At 52.9% G+C, this 18,588-nt stretch overlaps 2 protein-coding genes across 8 annotated transcripts in view; one reads left to right on the forward strand and one right to left on the reverse strand.

Moving 5' to 3' along the window:
• Positions 1–1,671: 1,671 nt before the first annotated feature.
• FBN3 (fibrillin 3) overlaps positions 1,672–18,588 on the reverse strand; it is a 69,665-nt gene continuing 52,748 nt past the window's right edge. For 3 of the 4 annotated variants that reach the window (XM_069591237.1, XM_069591235.1, XM_069591236.1), the window contains 13 exons: positions 18,194–18,313; positions 17,944–18,066; positions 15,904–16,038; positions 15,618–15,743; positions 14,334–14,540; positions 13,417–13,542; positions 12,763–12,885; positions 12,475–12,591; positions 8,211–8,339; positions 8,001–8,120; positions 5,899–6,133; positions 5,203–5,353; positions 1,672–2,707 (listed from right to left, as the gene is read on the reverse strand). In XM_069591237.1, coding sequence (XP_069447338.1) covers positions 2,375–2,707; positions 5,203–5,353; positions 5,899–6,133; positions 8,001–8,120; positions 8,211–8,339; positions 12,475–12,591; positions 12,763–12,885; positions 13,417–13,542; positions 14,334–14,540; positions 15,618–15,743; positions 15,904–16,038; positions 17,944–18,066; positions 18,194–18,313 — 2,045 coding nt within the window. In that variant the 3' untranslated portion in view covers positions 1,672–2,374. The remainder of the gene's footprint in view (positions 2,708–5,202; positions 5,354–5,898; positions 6,134–8,000; positions 8,121–8,210; positions 8,340–12,474; positions 12,592–12,762; positions 12,886–13,416; positions 13,543–14,333; positions 14,541–15,617; positions 15,744–15,903; positions 16,039–17,943; positions 18,067–18,193; positions 18,314–18,588) is intronic. The other variant, XM_069591238.1, reaches the window with a different exon arrangement.
• HNRNPM (heterogeneous nuclear ribonucleoprotein M) overlaps positions 16,194–18,588 on the forward strand; it is a 311,395-nt gene continuing 309,000 nt past the window's right edge. For all 4 annotated transcript variants that reach the window (XM_069591248.1, XM_069591264.1, XM_069591265.1 and 1 more), the window contains exon 1: positions 16,194–16,198. The gene's annotated coding sequence lies outside the window, so the exon portion shown is untranslated. The remainder of the gene's footprint in view (positions 16,199–18,588) is intronic.

Genomic DNA, 18,588 nt, shown 5'->3' on the forward strand with positions numbered 1-18,588 from the left:
GGGTGCGAACCTCTAGCCTGTGTTGAAACCCACACGATGCCCTCTGACCACAGGATCTGTGCTCTTAGGCTGTGAGGGCCAAGCACTTGTATGAGTGGCTGCAGGCTCTGTATGAGTCCAGCCTTGTGCTTCCCAGTGGCAGCCTTGAGCAGATCACCCTTTCTTCCTTTCTCATCACTGGGGTCACCATGCTTGCTCTGCCCAGATCCCTGGGCTGTAGTGAGACTGGGTGACGGACAGAGAAGTTCTCTGCATGCTCTGATGGGACCCAGAGGCTCCTGATAAGTCAGGTGGGCCAGGACTGGAGTAAGTACAGAGCCCTGTAGCCAGGCAGTAGTGACCACTCTGCAGAAGGCAGAGCCACACTGGGGTCCTGGGTCTCTCACCCAGACTTGAGCCACCCAACTATGTGGCCTCCATTTCCACCATGACTGAGAATGTTCCAGATGAGACCCGAATGTACCATCCCTAGAGGACAATAAGTGGTTGGGGGCCAAGGTGCAGACTCAGCGGAATGTCGTGGTCCCACTACACTGTGTGGGTGCCCAGAGCAGGTTCCAAACTCCCGAAGCTTCGGTTTCCCAAACAGAGGTGGTAACACTGCCTGCCTCATACATGTTCATGGGGACTAAATATGCTATTGTTTGTTACACATCAAAGCACCTGCACAAGCTTAACTTTAACACGAGTTCATTGAGCTTGGCCATCAAATTCAGTAGATCCAGCCCAACCAGGCATGGTTCCCTGACTTTGAACTCGGTTCTTCTATCTGCACCTTGGTGTTGCTTTGGTCAGGTTGCTTAATCTCTCTTAGCTTCAGTTTTCCTATCTATAAAAGGAGGATGAGAGTAACAGTATTTATTCCACAGTTATAAATGTAACAGGGAAGAACATTTTGTATCCTATTTCAAGTTAATCAGTAAAGGGATGTTGCCTATAAGCTTAAATTATACATAATGGCCCATCTCTGGGAAAGTTGCTTCCCAGGTAATGAACACAAACCTAAAATACCTTCAATTAGCTTACAGGAGGCATCCAGGCCAGGCCCATCTGTGAATGACTGCAGGAAGGAAGAAATTAACATGTCCCCTCTCCTCTGGAGGCTGACGGGAACCAGGAAATTGGTTGGACTTCACACCTTCCCCTTTTAGTATAAAAGAAGCCTGGATTCAACTCAGGCAAGACATTCCTTTGGGGCACAAGTCCACCATCTTCTCAGTTTGCTGGCTCTCCGAATAAAGTCGCTATTCTTTGCCCCAACAACTCATCTCCTGATTTATCGGCCTGTTGTGCAGCAAACAGTGCGGGAGCTTGGACTCAGTAAGGACCGAATGGGTCAGTAATTGTAAAATACTTGGAATGGTGCCTAGTATAGTATATCATCTGAGCTCATGAGTTATTATTATCAGTGATGGTAAACCCACGAGGGAATCAGTGGTTAGCGCTACAGCCTGACTTTGTGTCAAAACTCCCGGGTCTGAAGTTGGCAGAACCTACCTGCACCCTGGGATGATGCCCCAAGACGCAGCATTTGTCTTCACCCATCTCACCTACACCCTTCCTCCTCGGAATCGAGGGTAGAAGCTCATGCTTCCCAAAGCTGCTGCCCTCCTGGTCCCCCCCTCGTAAGCCCTGCCTGGCCCTGCCAAGAACAGCCTCTACTGCCAGAACTTGCCAAGGGACATACTTAACCCAAAATAACTTTATTGTTGTCTCCGCTTCTGATATGAAAGTATCCTCAGAACCTTAGCCCAGTTCCCCGTGGGGTGAGAACATGGTTGCACATCAGTGACTGGGCTGGGGCCCCACGGGCTCTTCTGCTGGAAGGGACAAGCCCTAGGCCCGCCCCAACCACCCATTCCCATGTCCTCCCCACCCCCTGGGGGCCAGCCCCCCTGCAGTGCAGAAGTTTCAGCCTGAGATTGACCAGACACAGTGAAACCCAGGGCCCTCCTGGACCCTGGCTGTAGAAGCGGAGGGGGCACGCAGCTCCGGCTGCCAGCTGTCTCCAGGAAACAGTGTCAGGGTCCCTCTGGTAGAGGCTGGGCTTGCTTGAGGTCAGAGGATAACACTTCACTCTTCCTGAGTTTTGGGGTTCCACCTGGTCAGCCATTGCTGCAGGGGATCGAACCCTCTCGCCTTCCAAATCTCCCACCTCTGGAGAGGAGGACCGCATGGGGACGCAGGGGTCCATCGAGTCCAGGGCTGGTCATTAGGGTCTTCCGGGGCAGGGGTGGGTCATAGCAGAGTGACATCAGTTTCCCCAAAACCCCGTGGAAGGAGGCAGGGGTGGAGCAGTGCCCAGGTGGTGAGTCTGAAAATCAGGCTGCAGGGGGTGCCTGGGGCCAGGTGGGAGGTGTGGGAACCCCCGGAATTACAGCAGCTGCAACTGCACCTTCAGCCGCAAGGCTCGGCCCCCAGGCCGCCCCTCTGGCTGGGTGCCCCAGGGCTCGGCCACACTCACAACCTCCAGCTGGTAGGTGCCAGGCCCTGGCTTCCGGCGCCCCAGCTGCAGGGAGCTGAGACCATGAAGATGATGCATGCGGAAGAAGCCTCTTTCATTGCCGCGGGCAATGACGTAGCGAACGCGGCCCCCCAGGCTCTCCAGCGCTGGCCTCAGCTCTAGGATGTGCTGGGCCTGGCCCAGACAGGAGAGGTTCAGTCCCAAGATCAGCGGAGCCTCTGTGTCAAGGCTGGCCAGGCTCGCCTGGGGAGAAAGACCAGGTGGATGATGGCAGGGGCTCGGAGAAATCAGAATGCGGGGGTATGGGGGAGGCAAGGGGACAAGAGGAGATTTTCAGCCAATCTCTAAAGTGGAGTAAAAGACGGACCACTCAATGCCCTTGACTCCTGTCTAGCCCTCCACCCACAAGGCCAGTGGTAAGCTTGGGCTGTAAACAGAAGGTGAAGGTGGAGGCTGGTTCCCAGGTGGAAATCAAAGAGGGGAGGCAGGCTGACTTCAGATCCCTTGTTTCGACCGAGGGACCTTACTTGGATCCCTGCCAGTCTGGATGGAAGAAATAGAGGATTCCCCATCAGACACCCAGACCAAAGAACTGATGCTTTCCACCTGTGGTGCTGAAAAAGACTCTGAGAATCCCTTGAACTGCAAGGAGATCAAACCAGTCAATCCTAAGGGAAATCAACCCATGAATACTCATTGGAAGAACTGATGCTGAAGCTGAAGCTCCAATACTTTGGCCATCTGATGTGAAGAGCCAACTCATTGGAAAAGACTCTGATGTTGGGAAAGATTGAGGGCAGAAGAAGAAGAGTACGACAGATGATAGTTGGATGGCATCACTGACTCAATGGACGTGAGTTTGAGCAAACTCCGGGAGATAGTGAAGTACAGGGAAGCCCGGCACGCTGCAGTTCATGGGGTTGTAGAGAGTCAGATACCATTTGACAATTGAATAAGAACCCAGATCGGGAGGCAGTCAGATGGCATCAGGCCCCAAAACGCTAAGGTCACTCAAAGGTGGTCTCGGGCGGCTAGAGTTATGACCATGGGCATTGCAGCAAGAGCCAGCCCCAGACACACAGGGACAGAGACACAGAGGAGCCAGACAGAGGAGCTGCCCAGTATCGTTCCAGTTCTGGAGGCCCGCTGCACTTCCTGCATCTGGGCTCTCTGATAGCCCCGCTGTGTGCAGATGACAAAACCCTCTTTATCTAAGCTCCTCTGAATGCTTCCTGGCCCTGGCAGCGAGACAGGACCCCTGAATAAGCCAGCAAGCCTCAATGGCAGGCTGACCCTGCCTGGGTGATGGGTCCAATCTCACAGGAGGTTATCTGTGTTTTCGTCTCCTTTGCTCTGGGCAGAGCTGTTTGTTCTGCCTAATTTACATGCTGATGGGGGTGTTTTGCTGTGGCCTGAAAGTGAAAGCTATTCCTGTCTGTGCCTCCCTTTCGCCCCCCCCCCACCTTTCAGCTCCAGAGATTTAGCCCTTCACCAGGAGTGCTGCTAGACATGCACTCTTAGTGACACCTGCTGGAAGTCCATGGGTATTGCAGGCAAAACCACAAGACCCAGCCTGCTTGGGGTCCAGCCTAGAAGCCCTGACAACCACTCCAGTCACTCTTACTGAGTTCCAAGGGCTGGTGAAACAGTGGCAAACCTGAGACACTGGGCCTTATCCCTGTGAAGCTTACAAAAATAATGGCAACAAATGCTTTGGTTGCCTGTCACCTCCTGGCTGGGACAGCCCTCTCTCAGAGTCCCTCTGGGTTTAAGCACCAATAACCCTCAAAACAGTCAGCTTAACCCCTTCTTCCCTCCCCCTCGTTCAGACCCTCTGCCTCTGCACCTCTTTCCAGTACCCATGATGCTCCTGGAACTACACCCAGGCCTCCTGGGCATATACCCACATGGTTTTTCCCAGAAAGGGGGAAACAACAACTAGAAGGGAAAGAAGAGCAAAGGAAGTGCTTAGAGCAGCACATGCATCCAGCAGGTGCTCAACACATGCTTAGCTTTCACCGCCTTAGAGGGGATGGTGGCAAGACTGGCCAGAAGTGGCCTCAGGGACTGTTCAGGTCAAGGACAAGCAAGCTGAATCTGTGACAAAAACATCCTCCCTACACAAGGCCCTGGTGAGGTCAGGGCCACAGCTGGAGAGGCCCCAGGGGACAGAGGGGCTAAACTGCAGAAGAGCAGAGTGGGGAAGAGGGGAGAGACCCTTGCAATTTCCAGAGACAAGGAGGGTTCAGGAGGCCTGGGCATAGTTCCAGGAGCATCATGGGTACTGGAAAGAGGTGCAGAGGCAGAGGGTCTGAACGAGGGGGAGGGAAGAAGGGGTTAAGCTGGCTGTTTTGAGGGTTATTGGTGCCTAAACCCAGAGGGACTCTGAGAGAGGACTGTCCCAGCCAGGAGGTGACAGGTGACAAGTCCCAGGGCATAGGCAGGTTTGGGGGCTCAAGGCATTTCTCCTGCATCCAAGTGCCATGGAAAGGATCCCCGGGAGGCATCACATCTAGGGTCTGTGTGGGAGGGGTCTGACTTGTCACTGGGAGCAAGTTGGGGTGTTTGGGGGCCTCTGTCCCCCAGAGAGCTCCCAAGGGGAATCCTCGGGCTGAGAAAGTGCAGGGAGATGCAGGCAGGTACCAGGACACGGGGGACAGCTGTGACCTGGAGTCTGTGCTCCTCATTTCTGCCCGTCCCCTGGCTGCTCCCCATGCCCAGCACACCCCCCGTGGCACCTGGTGGTCCCTATGGGCACTACGCCGTGGCCGGTCACGAGAGGGCTGGCCGTTGATCTTGCATTCATAGCAGGCTTCAGGCGAGAGCGGCTCCGCCTCATCTGGGGCATCCTGAGATCCAGGGCTGACGCCCAGGCCAGAGACACAGTGCCTGGGCCAGGACAGGGGGCAGGTGAGTCAGGCTGGTGGGACCTCCCCAGCCACCCCACCCCCAACACTCCGTTTGGAGCCACACTGCCCATGGGGATGAGGATGAGTGTACCAGTGTGGCTTTGCAGGCACCTACCTGTGTGTGTGCATCCCGTGACTTACATGGGTGTGGGTGTGAACCTGCATGCACGCAGAGGTGTGGATATACACCCGAGTGTACCCGTGTGTGTGTGTGAGCCTGCGTGCACCCTGTCAACATAGGCTTGCACACATGCACACTGGGATACAGGAATGCACAAGGGTACCCAAGCATAGGTGTGAGCCCTATGCACACTCAAGTATATTAGCACTGAGCACATGAAGGTGTGCAGGACAGTGACACACTACAGTGGGCTGTGAGCTGTGTATGCACATCCACAGGTGTTGTTGGGCCTCTGCCCCATTTCTCAGCATACATGTATATACAGGCCTGCACGTGGGCCCGCGAGTGTGTGTGCACTCCCGGGGTATGGGGGCCTCTGGGTTCACTCCATTGAAGCCCCTCACCCTTGCCCAGCCCGGAAGTAGCCTCGAGGGCAGCCGCACAGGAAGCCACCGGGGGTGTTGGCACAGCTGTAGCTGCAGGGGCCCCTCCGAGCTGCACACTCATCCACGTCCTGGCAGCCTCCGAGGGCCTGGTCAAAGTCAAAGCCTGAGGGGCAGACGCAGCGGAAGCCGCCCAGCGTGTTGTGGCAGGAGGCACTGCCGCAGGCCGAGGGTGACAGGACACACTCGTTCTCATCTGTGGATGGGGATGGGGAGAGAGGGCAGGAGGTGGGGGGCAGGGGGGCCACCTTTGTATCTCCTGAGCCCTCCATTTGCATTGCTCCCGTCCCCATGAAGCAACTCCAGCTCCTTCTTCAAGCCCAAGACCAATGTCAAAACCTCCATCGGGGGCTTCCCTGGTGGGTCAGTGGTAAATAATTTGCCTGCCAGGGCAGGGGATACAGGTTCGATCCCTGATCCAGGAAGATCCCATATATGGCTGAGCAACTAAACCCGTGTGCCACAACTACTGAGCCTATGTGCTCTAGGGCCCCAGAACTGCCACTACTGAGCCCATGCTCTGCAACAAGAGAAGCCACTGCAATGAGAATCCACTCATTGCAACTAGAGAAAAGCCTGCAACAGCAATGAAGACCCATCATAGCCATAAATACATAAATAAAGCTATTTTTTAAAAAAGCCTCCATCAAGCTCCCTGTGACTCCTTGGACTAGGTTTGTTGGCCTCTATACTTCATCTCCCCTCTCTGGATCCCATGATTCTCCTTTGAAGCATTTCTCAAAACTTTCCAGGAATCGTAGGGACTTCCTGGTGGACTGGTGGTTAAAACTCTATGCTTCCACTACAGGGGCATGAGTTTGATCTCTGGTTGGGGAACTAAGATCCCAAATGCTGTGCAGTGTGGCCGGAAAAAGAGAAAAAAAAAAAACCCAAACCAAAAAACTTCCCAGGAATTCCTAAATGGTGGGATGTTCTTAGAACAAGATCTCCCCCCTTGGCACTACTGTCGTTTGAGGCCATTTCATTCTCTGTTTGGGGGGCCGTCCACCCACTAAAAGCCAGGAGCACCCAGCGCCCAGTTGTGACCATCAAAAGTATCTCCAAGACACTTCAAAATGGCACCTGCTTGAGAACCACTGACATAATTGATCCCTGTCTCCCCCTCGAGACTGGACAACAAGTGGGCAGCAATGGAGTCTGATCTCAGCTCACTTCTGCATCCACAGGGCCTGAATAAGGCAGGTCCTGGGCAAACCATTGCCAAAGGAACGGATGAGTAAGTATGCAGAGCAGGAGACAGGCTGAGAAATGGGGACTGGCCAACGAGGCGGCAACCTGTGGGCTCCCAGGGGACAGCAAACACATGAGACAGGGCAAAAGGTGGAGAACTTAGCTGAGGACCCACCAGGAGGAGCAGGAGGAGGAGCCAGAGAGAAGGCAGGGCTGGAGGTAGTGGCAGGACAGAGAAAGCCGAGTCACAGTGGATGGAGAGTCCGGGAGCAACAGACAGTGATACCCAGAGCAGAGGAGGTGGAAGGCAAAGGCCAAGGAAAGGTGATGGAGAGGTCACGGGAGAGTGGTCCCCACCTGGGTAGAATGTGAAGGCTAGACTGCAGGGGAGAAAGAAGAGGAGAGCTGAAGATGACGCTGTCATTAGGAGCAGCAAAGAACAGTGTGCAGCGAGGAAGGCTGGAGGGAAGGCAGAAGACTAGGCCCTCAAACTCAGGGCGTCTGCAACAGGTACGACAAAAGATGGAGCAGACACACACCCATTTCCATTGCCGCATTCACGGCAGACATCACTAATCAATCCCAGCACACTCTCAGTGATCATAGGCGCATCTCAGACTCTCCGCTAAGCTCTCCAGACTATCACTCCCTGAGAAATGACTACCACTCTGACACACTGGCTCTGCAGACCCCTGACTTCCTAGCCTCCCCAGCAGCAGGGAACTCAACTAACTTCTAGGCCAGCCCATCAGACCTTTAGGTAGTTTTGCTTATCACAGCATCCTGCCCGGGGAGTGGTTCCCAATCACCAAGTTTGGACAGATTCTGGTCAGGGGTCAGCTTCCTCCCAGCCCCCCCCCCCTCCAACTCACCTACACACTGGCTCCACTGGGAATGTGGGGTGAAGCCCTGGGGGCAGCTGCAGCGATAGCCCCCCAGCTCATTCTGACAGCCATGCTTGCAGCGATGAGGCCCATTGCATTCATCCACGTCTATGAGATGGAGAAAGAGGACAAGAGGCTGGCCAGGCAGCCCCCAGGGCCACCCCCAAGGACCCAGACCTCATCCAAGCCCAGTTCTACCTTTGCAGCCATGACCGGAGCTGTCCAGGGTGAAGCCTTGATAGCACTCACAGCTGAAGCTGCCTGGGGCATTGTGGCAGCGCCCACGGGTACCACATGGGCCAGGCTGGGCCAAGCACTCGTCATTGTCTGCAGAGGACAGAGAAGAGGCAGGGCCACCTGGTGGTAGGGGCACCATGCTGCCGGGCCTACCACCTGATCAACTGTTTCAGACATACCTTAACCTCTCTGAGGCCTCAGTTTCCCCCACTGTGAAAGGAGATCCAGAACAGTGCCCACTTCACAGAAATGTCACAAACAGTTGAGATCACACACAAACAGGACTTTGTCTGACTCTACCACCTCAACGCTGTGTGACTTAGGGCAACTGACTTACCCTCTCCATGCCTCAGCTTTACCAGCTGTAGTGTAGAGATGGTAATATCTACCTCACTGTGTTTATAAGAATTAAATTAACCTAATCACATGAAGCACTGGGACAGTGCTCAACATAATATTAACAAAGACCCCTTTCCTTCTCTGGGAAAATAACCTGGGGTAACCACTGCACCCTGTCCTCTTGGAAACCTGAAAATTGTGGGATATCAGCCAGAGTCATGGACTGAATGTGTGTGGGTTCCCACCCACCTCCACCACCACCACCAAGTCCCCATGTTGAAACCCTACCCCCTAGAGTGATGGTATTAGAAGGCGAGACCTTTGGGTGGTCATTAGGGTTAGATAAGGTCATGAGGGTGGGGCCCTCAAGTTGGGATTGGTGCCCGTGTAAGGGACATCAGAGAGATTACTCCTGTTCTCTCTCCCCCCATGTGAGGAAGGGGGAAGGAAGCCAGGAAAAGCCTCACCACAACCTGATCTTAATCTCAGATTTCCAGCCTCCAGAGCCAGCAATATATGTCTTGCTTATATATGGCTTGTTTTTAAGCCATGGCAGCCTGAGCCAAGACAACCTAGTTACCAGGCAACACTGCCGTGGTGGTCATGACCCACAGTGGTAAATTGCGCTGGGACCAGGATCATGCAGAATGAACCACACATTTCTTAGGGGAATCCTAATTTGGGCTTCCTTGAGTTTGGAGAGTCTTTTATTATTTAAAACATTTTTTTAATTAAAAAAAGTGGTGTTTTTTTTTTTTGGTCACACCGTGCGGCATGTGGAAACTTAAATTCCTCAATCAGGGATTGAACCCACATCTCCTATGGTGGAAGCACAGAGTCTGAAGCACTGGACTGCCAGGAAAGGCCTTATTTTTTAATTTTTTACAATTTATCTTATTCAAATTGAAGTTAATTTACAATGTTGTGTTAGCTTCTTGTATACAGCAAAGTAATTCAGTTATATATATATATGTATTTTTTTCATATTCTTTTCCATTATGGCTTATTATAGGATATTGAATACCCTATGCTATACAGTAGGACCTTGATGTTTATCTATTCTCTGTACTAAATTTGCATTTGCTAATCCCAAACTCCCCATCAATCTCTCCCCCACCCCATCCTCCTTGGGTACCACAAATCTGTTCTCTATGTTTGAGAGCGTGTTTCTATGTTGTAGATAGGTTCACTCGTACCATATTTTAGATTCTGCATGTTAAGTGATGTGATATGGTATATGCCTTTCTCTGTCTGACTTCACTTAGCATGACAGTCTCTAGGTCCATTCATGTTGCTGCAAATGGTATTATTTCATTCTTTTTATGGCTGAGTAATATTCTACTATCTCTATATATGAAGATGCTATATATATGTATGAATATCCACTATATATATATGAATATTCCACTATATATATGAATATTCCACTGTATATATGAATATTCCACTATATATATATGTATATATATGAAGGTATAGCACATCTTCATTGAGTATGAAGATTCTCGACACCAAGCACATCCCTGTGGGAACCTAGAAGCTCTCTTGGGTACAGGAGGAATTGGGTCTTACAAGCCTCTGGGTGCACATGTGTACGGCTGCACACACACAGATGCCACGTTAAGTGTGCTCACCTCAGGAAGGAGGGAAAGCGACTGAACAACAACAGAGAAAGGGGAATGCCTGACATTTCATGGCTGGAAATGCTCACTCCTTTACCGGATAGGCACATGGCTCACCTCCTTCAAACCTCTGCTCAAATTTCCTCTTTCAATGAGGCTTGTCATTAATTCTGTTTTAAAATTGCAGGCCTCCTAGTGATTCCTCTTCTGGGTGTGTTTATCCAAAGAAAATGAAAACACTAACTCGAAAAGATATCCACAGCCCCATGATCATTGCAGTATTATTCAGAATAGCCAAGACCTGAAACAACCCAAGTGTCCAAAGACAGATGAAAAAAGAAAAATGTGTTATATACATACAATGGAATATTATTCAGCTATAAAACAGGAGATGCTGCTGTTCATGATAACATGGTTGGTTGGACCTTGTGAGTATTTTGCTAAGATGAAATCAGTTGAACAGAGAAAGACAAATGCTGTATGATCCCACTTATATGCTGTTGCTGCTGCTGCTGCTAAGTTGCTTCAGTCGTGTCCGACTCTGTGCGACCCCATGGACGGCAGCCTACCAGGCTTCCCCGTCCCTGGGATTCTCCAGGCAAGAACACTGGAGTGGGTTGCCATTTCCTTCTCCAATGCATGAAAGTAAAAAGTGAAAGTGAAGTCGCTCAGTCATGTCCGACTCTTTACAACCCCATGGACTGCAGCCTACCAGGCTCCTCCGTCCATGGGATTTTCCAGGCAAGAGTGCTGGAGTGGGGTGCCATTGCCTTCTCCAACCACTTATATATGGAATCTAAATACAAAATAAGAAAGCCAAGCTCACAGATACAGAGAATAAACTTGTGGTTGTTAGAGAAGGGTTTTGGGAGGGTGAGTGAAAGGCGTTAAGGGGGTCGTAGGTACAAATTTCCAGTTAAAAATAAATAAATCATGGGATGTAATGTACAGCGTGGTGACTGTGCTTAGTAATACTACAATGAATGAAATAATGCCGTTTGCAACAACACAATGGACCTAGCGATTGTCATACTAAGTGAAGTAAGTCAGACTGAGAAACACAAATATCATATGATGTCACTTATATACGGAATCTAAAAAGATGACATATATGAACTTGTTTATAAAACAGAAACAGACTCACAGACACAGTAAAAAATTTATGGTTACCGAAGGGGTAAAGGTGAGGGGGAGGGATGAATTAGTAGGAGTTTGGGATTAATATACACACCCTACTATATATAAAATAGATAACCAACAAGGACCTACTAAATATTCACAAGGAACTCTAAAATATTCTGGAATAACCTATATGGGAAAAGGATACGAAAAAGAATAGATTTGTGTATACGTACACATGCGGTGTACATGCAGTGGCTCAGTGGTAAGGAAGCCACCTGCCAATGTAGGAGATGCAGGTTCAACCCCTGGGTTGGCACAGAAACAGCAGAAGGAAATGGCAACCCACCCTAGTACTCTCGCCTGGGAAATTCAATGGACAGAGGAGCTTGGTGGGCTATAATCCATGGGGTCACAAACGAATCAGACACAACTTAGCAACTTAACCACCCTATGTATAACTGAATCATGTCCTGTACCCTCGGGGTCTAGAACAGGATGAAGCAAACTGCTTCTGTAAAGGACCAGGTAGGAAATATCATTTACCCGGTTGCAACTACTAGGCTCTGCTGTTGTAGCAAAAGCAGCCACAGACAATATGTAAATGAATGGGCATGGCTATGTGCCAATAAAACTTTATTGACAAAAGCAAGCAGGGAGCTGGGCTTGACCTGGGGGCTGGAGTCTGCTGATTTCTGATCTAGAGCACTGCTTAGTACACAGGTGTTCAGTATCTGTTAGCTGAGTTCACGGGAGCCCAAACAAAGCCACCTGTGACTGGGCTCAGCCCTTGGGGGAGATCTGGTTCTCCCAGGCCACAAGACACTAAGAAGTGATGGGTGTGGACTGTATAAGCCCCTTGGCTTTAAGGAGCACCCTGGAGAAGCCCTAAAGGATAGACTCAGGAGATCAAGAGGTGAGGGTAGGTGTCCTGGGCCAAGGTCAGAGAGACTCCTGAGGGTGGCCTCCTAGGTTCCTAGGGCGAGGAAAAAGACTGAGGTCCAAGACACCACCTGGATATAAACAGCGACAGAACAAGGACTTTGATCACCCCTGTGTCACTGACATCTGGCTTACACTGTGCCTTTGCTTCTTATCTGATGAAGGCTGGGGTCAAGCTGCCAGGGAGGGCTGAGGCAACTCACCAAAGCAGGCCTGGTGGCGCTGGGTGAAGCCGGGGGGGCAGCGGCAGGTGAAGGCACCGATGGTGTTGACGCAGAAGAACTGGCAGTTGTGCTGCCTGGAGGAGCACTCGTCCAGGTCTGTGACACAGAAGGTCCCAGTGGGCTCAGGGCAGGGCCTGCCGGGGCTGGGGACTTCCCAGGGGAGACGCCCTGGCGATGGAAGCTGACCCCATGCAGCGGGAGGGGGAGCTTCTGGGGAGGACAGGGACAGAGCCCCATGGGGCGTGGGTGTGGGAAGAGGGATGTCACCTCGGCAGATCCTGCCATTCTCCTCCAGCAGGTAGCCACGGGGGCAGGCGCACAGGAAGCTGCCCTCAGTGTTTTTGCAGAGGAAGGGACATGGCGTGGGGGCCTGGCTGCACTCATCCACATCTAGAGGGGACATAGCACTCAGGAGGGTCAGACAGACATTCCTGGGGGCTCAGGGGTGGGGGTCTCCACCCAGGCCCAGTTGAGGCCTCTTTCCTAGACCCTAGACAACCAGAATCTGTGGCTTAACCAAGGAACCAGCATTTGTTTTCTGCAAAAAGCCAGAGAGTATATATATTTGGCTTTGTGGTCTTAATTCCAATTACTCAACTCTGCCTTCGTGGCAGGAAAAACAGCCACAGTGTAAGAAGACAAACAGGCATGGCTGTGTGACAATAAAACTTCATTAACAAAACAAGCAGAGGGCCGGATTCAGCCTTTGGGCAGGAGTCTGCTGACCCTGATTTAGATGAACCCCTGCTACACAATGTAATTGAAAATCTTAGGATGCACCAAATAACAGGAGGAAAGTGCCCCAAATAGGGTGGAGTGGAGGAAAGAAACAAAGCTGCTTTGCTTTCTGGACTTGGTTTTCTCATGTAAGTGTGTGCCAGGTGCTATAAGGAGAGGCTCGGGGAGGGGTGGGGGGCTCACCTAGGCAGGCTGTGGCAGTGGTGTCAGGCGCATACCCGGCCTGGCAGTGGCAACGGAAGGAGCCAAGGCTATTGATGCATTCACCGTGAGGGCACAGGTGAGGGAGCACACGGCACTCATCCACATCTGAGGACAAGCAGGGCTCGGCTGGGGCTACCCACCTTGGTCACCACGACACGCCACCTCCCTCGGGCCCGCCAGCACTCTCCTGGGAGGTAAGGCCAGCCCTTGCTTCCCCGCCCTGCACCCCAGAGCTGGAGATCCAGCCCCTGTGATCCCCACAGCTACTGCAGGCTGAGAACCCTCAGGGTGGGGGACACACAGCCTCACCAGCAACACCTCATCAGGACACCCCAGACACATACATGGAAGCAGAGACGGACATGCCAGTCACCTGCTCAGATGCTTCTACAGAATCACAAGGACACACACTCATAGGTTCCTCTGGGTCAGACACGCACACTTGCTCACACACATGCGCATCTTCACAGATGCTTATCGGAATCCTGAACCAGCTCACTCCTTCTCATCCACTTTCTGGTGTGAACTACCCACCCAGCCCCACCCTCACCAGCACACGCATGCACACATGCTAACAAGCTCACACACACAACACACACCAGCTCACATACTCAACCAGCTTGCACTCATAGGAGAGGTACACCAGCTCACAGGCTCACACACTAAACAGCTCCCACACACCCAGAACAAAGGACACACACACACATACACACACACTTTGGTTCACACACCTGCTCACCCATCCACCCAAGTTCACGCACACACACCCACAGAGCGACGAATGGGCTGTTGTTCACACTGGTCCACCCACCCGCCAGCACAGAGATGCGTACACACTGGTTCACACACACTAACACTGGCAGCGGCACAGGCACACCACAGTGAACACTACCCACCTCGGCCGTCCGCAGTGTAGCCGGAGCCGTGGGGGCACAACTTCCGATGGGCAGACGTGCCGGGTAGTGGACAGTGCTCACAGCCGGGGCCCCAGCCGCGGCCGCCCCCGCAGCAGCACTCGGCTCTGGTGACTGCCTCGCCTCTGCTGAACTGAGCCTGGCACGTGGCCTGCAGCACCTCAGAGAAGCAGGGCCCCTGCCGGATGTCTGGGGAGAACAAGTGGCGATGACGGGCGGGAGGAACAAGCCATCTAGGTTCCCCTTCCCCAAGGCCATCGGCGGTGCTGAGAATCTATACGTAGGTTCCAGCATCTCCAACACGACTGCGCCAGGTCCACCGGGTGGCGGCTTCTAAACTGTGGTCGCCCAGCACTGTGGTTCCCCCCACCCCCCGCCTTTGGGTGCATTACGCAGCACGGAAGATCTTAGTTCCCGACCAGGGATCAAACCCTAGCTCCTTGCAATGGAAGCGTGGAGTCTTAACCAGGGGACCACCAGCGAAGTCTGCCCGCCCCCTTCTCGCCCTGGTCTAGCGCTGTGAAACGCCCTCTGGCGGCTGGGGCTGTATTGTGGCAGAACCTATAGACCCCAAATCCAAGGGGTACCCCCTGGGCTGCAAATGTGGGCAGCTTCCTGAGGTCAAACGGCAGCATCCTTCTGGCCGCAGGGAGAACGGATGGTCAAGGGGTAGCGTGGAGGCAAAAGGTTGTGGCCTCCAGGACAGACAGTGGGGCCAGAGCAGAGAGGTGATGTCCATGGAGATGGGGAGGGGGTCGTCCGATTACTTGGGGAGCCTGGCTTGGGGGTCTGGGTGGGAATCAGGGCATCGCTGAGATGGGGTTCTGAACTTGTTCTAGGGTGAGCTGCATCTGGGGGCCGTGGAGGCTGGGGTGGTATAGGAGGCAGCTGGATACACCCCCCTGGCCTGAAGCTGAAGGAGACTGTGCTCCAGGAGCAGAAGTGTGGAGAGAGAAGGCAACAAGGACCCTGGGGACCAGGACAGATAAGTCGCCTGGACACCTGGTACCACTGGGTCGCCCTCCAGGTTTAGCCCCATGAAGTGGTGAACTTGGGGAGGGCCTCTTCCTGGGTGTGATGATAGGGCAGCAGGGACATGCTCTCATCTTTCGGCGAGGTGGTGACTGAAGGGGCAAAGGGAAGCTGGGGGCGTGCGATGAACACGTGTCTGGACTGGCTGGGTAACCCCCCCGGTGGCCCCGACCCTGTCCCCACCTCGGGGAACTCCCAGGTGGTGGTGCCACACTGGGACCTTGTCACACTCACCCTGGCACTCGGTGAGGCTGGGGCTGGGCTGGTAGCCCTCGTCACAGTCACAATGGAAGCTGCCCACAGTGTTGATGCAGCGGCCGTTGGCACAGGGGCTGGGCTGGGCACGGCATTCATCATCATCTGAGGCGGGAGGGATAAGGCAGGCCGGCAGGGAGGCAGGGAGGCCAGAGTCCCCCTGAGCTGGCCTCCACCTCCAGGGCCCATGTGTGCCTGCCCGTGTGCCCTCTGGCTTTGAACTCTCTTGTCTATGGTGGGATGGGGTGGGGAAGCCCTTCTGTACCTGTGCAGCCCTCCCCGGAGCCTGGCTGGGGCCTCGTGCCTGGGGGGCAGATGCAGGTGAAGGTGCCAATGAGGTTCTTGCACAGCATGCCCCGGGCGTGGCAGTCTTGCTCACCGTCTGCACACTCGTCCACATCTGTGGGTGACCATGGATCGATGGTGCTCATGGCTCGTGAAAATCTGGACTCTCCCACCCTCCAGTGGCCTCCCAGAGAGGTCCCTGAAGCACTGCCCAGTGTCCGTTCCTCCCCCACCTCTCCCAGACGTCCTGGGAAGTCAAGTGGGAGGGGATGTGCCGGGAGCCAGTGTGAGGAATCCCACCCGTGACAAGGTCATGCGGCAGAGATCTGAAGGGCAAGGTCGAGTCAGATCTCAGGATTTCCCCCTGGTATTTCCTGAGCGGGTACCCCCAAAAATAAGAATATGCCTGCCTGGAAAAAGTCATCTCCAGGCTTTAGTCTTCTGCATTTGAAAGGGTGTTTCAATCCAAAAACCCCTCTGATGGCTTTTTAGCCTGCCTGCAGGACTCGTACAGCTGCGCATGTGATTGTTTGAGGCCTCCCAACTGCAGGAGGCACAGGAAGCTTAAAACATCCTAGGAATGTAGGGGCTTCCGAGGAGTCAAAATCATTAGAATAGGACTGATTAAAGGTTTCATTTGTTGAGCCAATACTTGCTGCCAAATTTTCATATCTTTTACTTGTTGATATAGTTGGTATATAGAAAAAACAAGTAGCGACATTAGATCTTTGAGTTAAATACCTTCTTTGTTATAACCTACTGCGCCTTTGTTCTATAGAGATGTAATTTTAGTGCTTTGACGAGATGCAGATTAAAGAAAAGCACTTCAGGGGAAACGAAATTAACATTCATTAAGGAAGAGAGCCAAAAAGTGTTAGCAAGCCTCTTGGCCAGAAGATAATGTAAATCACCTGAGACCTTTTGTATACAAAAAGATACACAGAAAGAGTCTGGGCTGCTAACGCTACATAATTTTGTATTACCCATTGACCTCTATGTACAATCAAAAAGGTATAAAAGGCCTTTCTAGACAATAGAGGCGGGGCCGGTCATTGGAAGGACTGGTTTCCCCCCTGTCTCCTCTTTACTCTAATTTCAGGCTGAATTCCCTTGGAACGTGGCTTTTAAGATCCGTGAGAGAGCCCAAGGCGGGGCACTCTCTGATATTCAAACGGGCGCCGGCGGCCTAACGTAGATGGTGCAAGCTCCTTGTCTGGAACTTTATTGGTTTTCCACGTAAACCAAGTTAATCAGCCTCTTTTCTCCACTTAATTTTCCTAATATATTATTTCTTCCTAACCTAATCTTATGTTAATAAATAAATAAGTTTTTCCCTCGCCAACGCCGTCACCGCTTCGAATTCCCTGGATCCACCGGGGCTGGACCCCGGCAGGGATGGTCAGGACTGCCCCAAACACCTGCATCCCCTGCCCACATCAGGGTCTCTGAATCTGTATGACCTTCACCACGGTCCCTGGAACACTGACCCTGAAACAGCCCTTGAGGGACCAAGTCCCAGGCCAGGGTTTCTACCCTCTACACTATGGACATTTGGGACTCAAAAATTCTTTGTGGTGGGAGGCTCCTCTGTCCAGTGTAGCATACTGAACAGCAACCTTGGCCACTCGATGCCTGTAGCAACCCCCACCTCTGTTCAACTGTGGCAATAAGAAGTATCTCCAGACATTTCCACATGTCCCCAGGGGGGAGGGAACAGTTACTGTCCCCACTGCGCTAGCCCATTCAGGGCATGTCCAGTCACCACCAGAGAGGCCTTCAGAGCCACAGTGCTGTTCTGTTAGACTGAGGAGACGCTCCCCTTTCATAAAGATACAAAACCATCCCTCACAAAAGAGCACCCATTGCACCCTCACTTGTCTCAGCTCTCCCGTCACTTTATCACTTGGTACTCATTCCCACTCTTGGAGGCACAGCTCTCATTTCTTCATTTTCTCTCGGGACCGAGGTACGGCTGAGCCCCAGCGCCCTGCCATCCGCTGCCTGCCTGTGCGGGTCCTACCTCGGCACATGGCCCCATCCTCTCGTAATGCATAGCCGACTGGACAGGTGCACGTGTAGGAGCCCTCGGTGTTGTGGCAGCGGAAGGCGCAGAGCAGGGGGTTCAGGGAGCACTCGTCAATGTCTGGAAAGGCCAGTGGAGGTGCCGGGTGGGTGGGGTCTGCCTGCACGACCTCCTCTCCCTTTCTCAGGTCAGCGCCCGCCCCCAGCTTCCATTTCACAACCCGGGGTCTGGGCAGGCCGAGCCTTACCCTCGCAGGTCATCATGGGACCAGGTTCGAAGCCGTCTGCACAGGCACATTCGAAGCCTCCTATGACATTGGTGCAGGTGCCTCCCCCACAGGGGTGCCCGATGGAGCACTCATCTGTGTCTGCGGTGGGGAGGTAAGGGGGTGGGCAGGGCCTTCAGGGAGCCCCCACCGTTGACATAATCCTGTCTGCCTCCTGCTGAGTGTCTACAGACTGGACAGGGCTAGATCTGCTGCACCTTCAGGGCTGGACTCAGGGCAGAAGCATGCGGTAAGTGAATACGTGAATACATGAATGAGGGACTTCCTGGTGGCCCGGTGGCTAAGACTCTGCACTCCCACTGCAGGGGACCCGGGTTCCATGCCTGGTCAGGGAACTAGATCCCACATGCTGCAAC

The sequence above is a fragment of the Ovis canadensis genome, chromosome 5, assembly GCF_042477335.2.
Source record: "Ovis canadensis isolate MfBH-ARS-UI-01 breed Bighorn chromosome 5, ARS-UI_OviCan_v2, whole genome shotgun sequence".
NCBI lineage: Eukaryota > Metazoa > Chordata > Mammalia > Artiodactyla > Bovidae > Ovis > Ovis canadensis.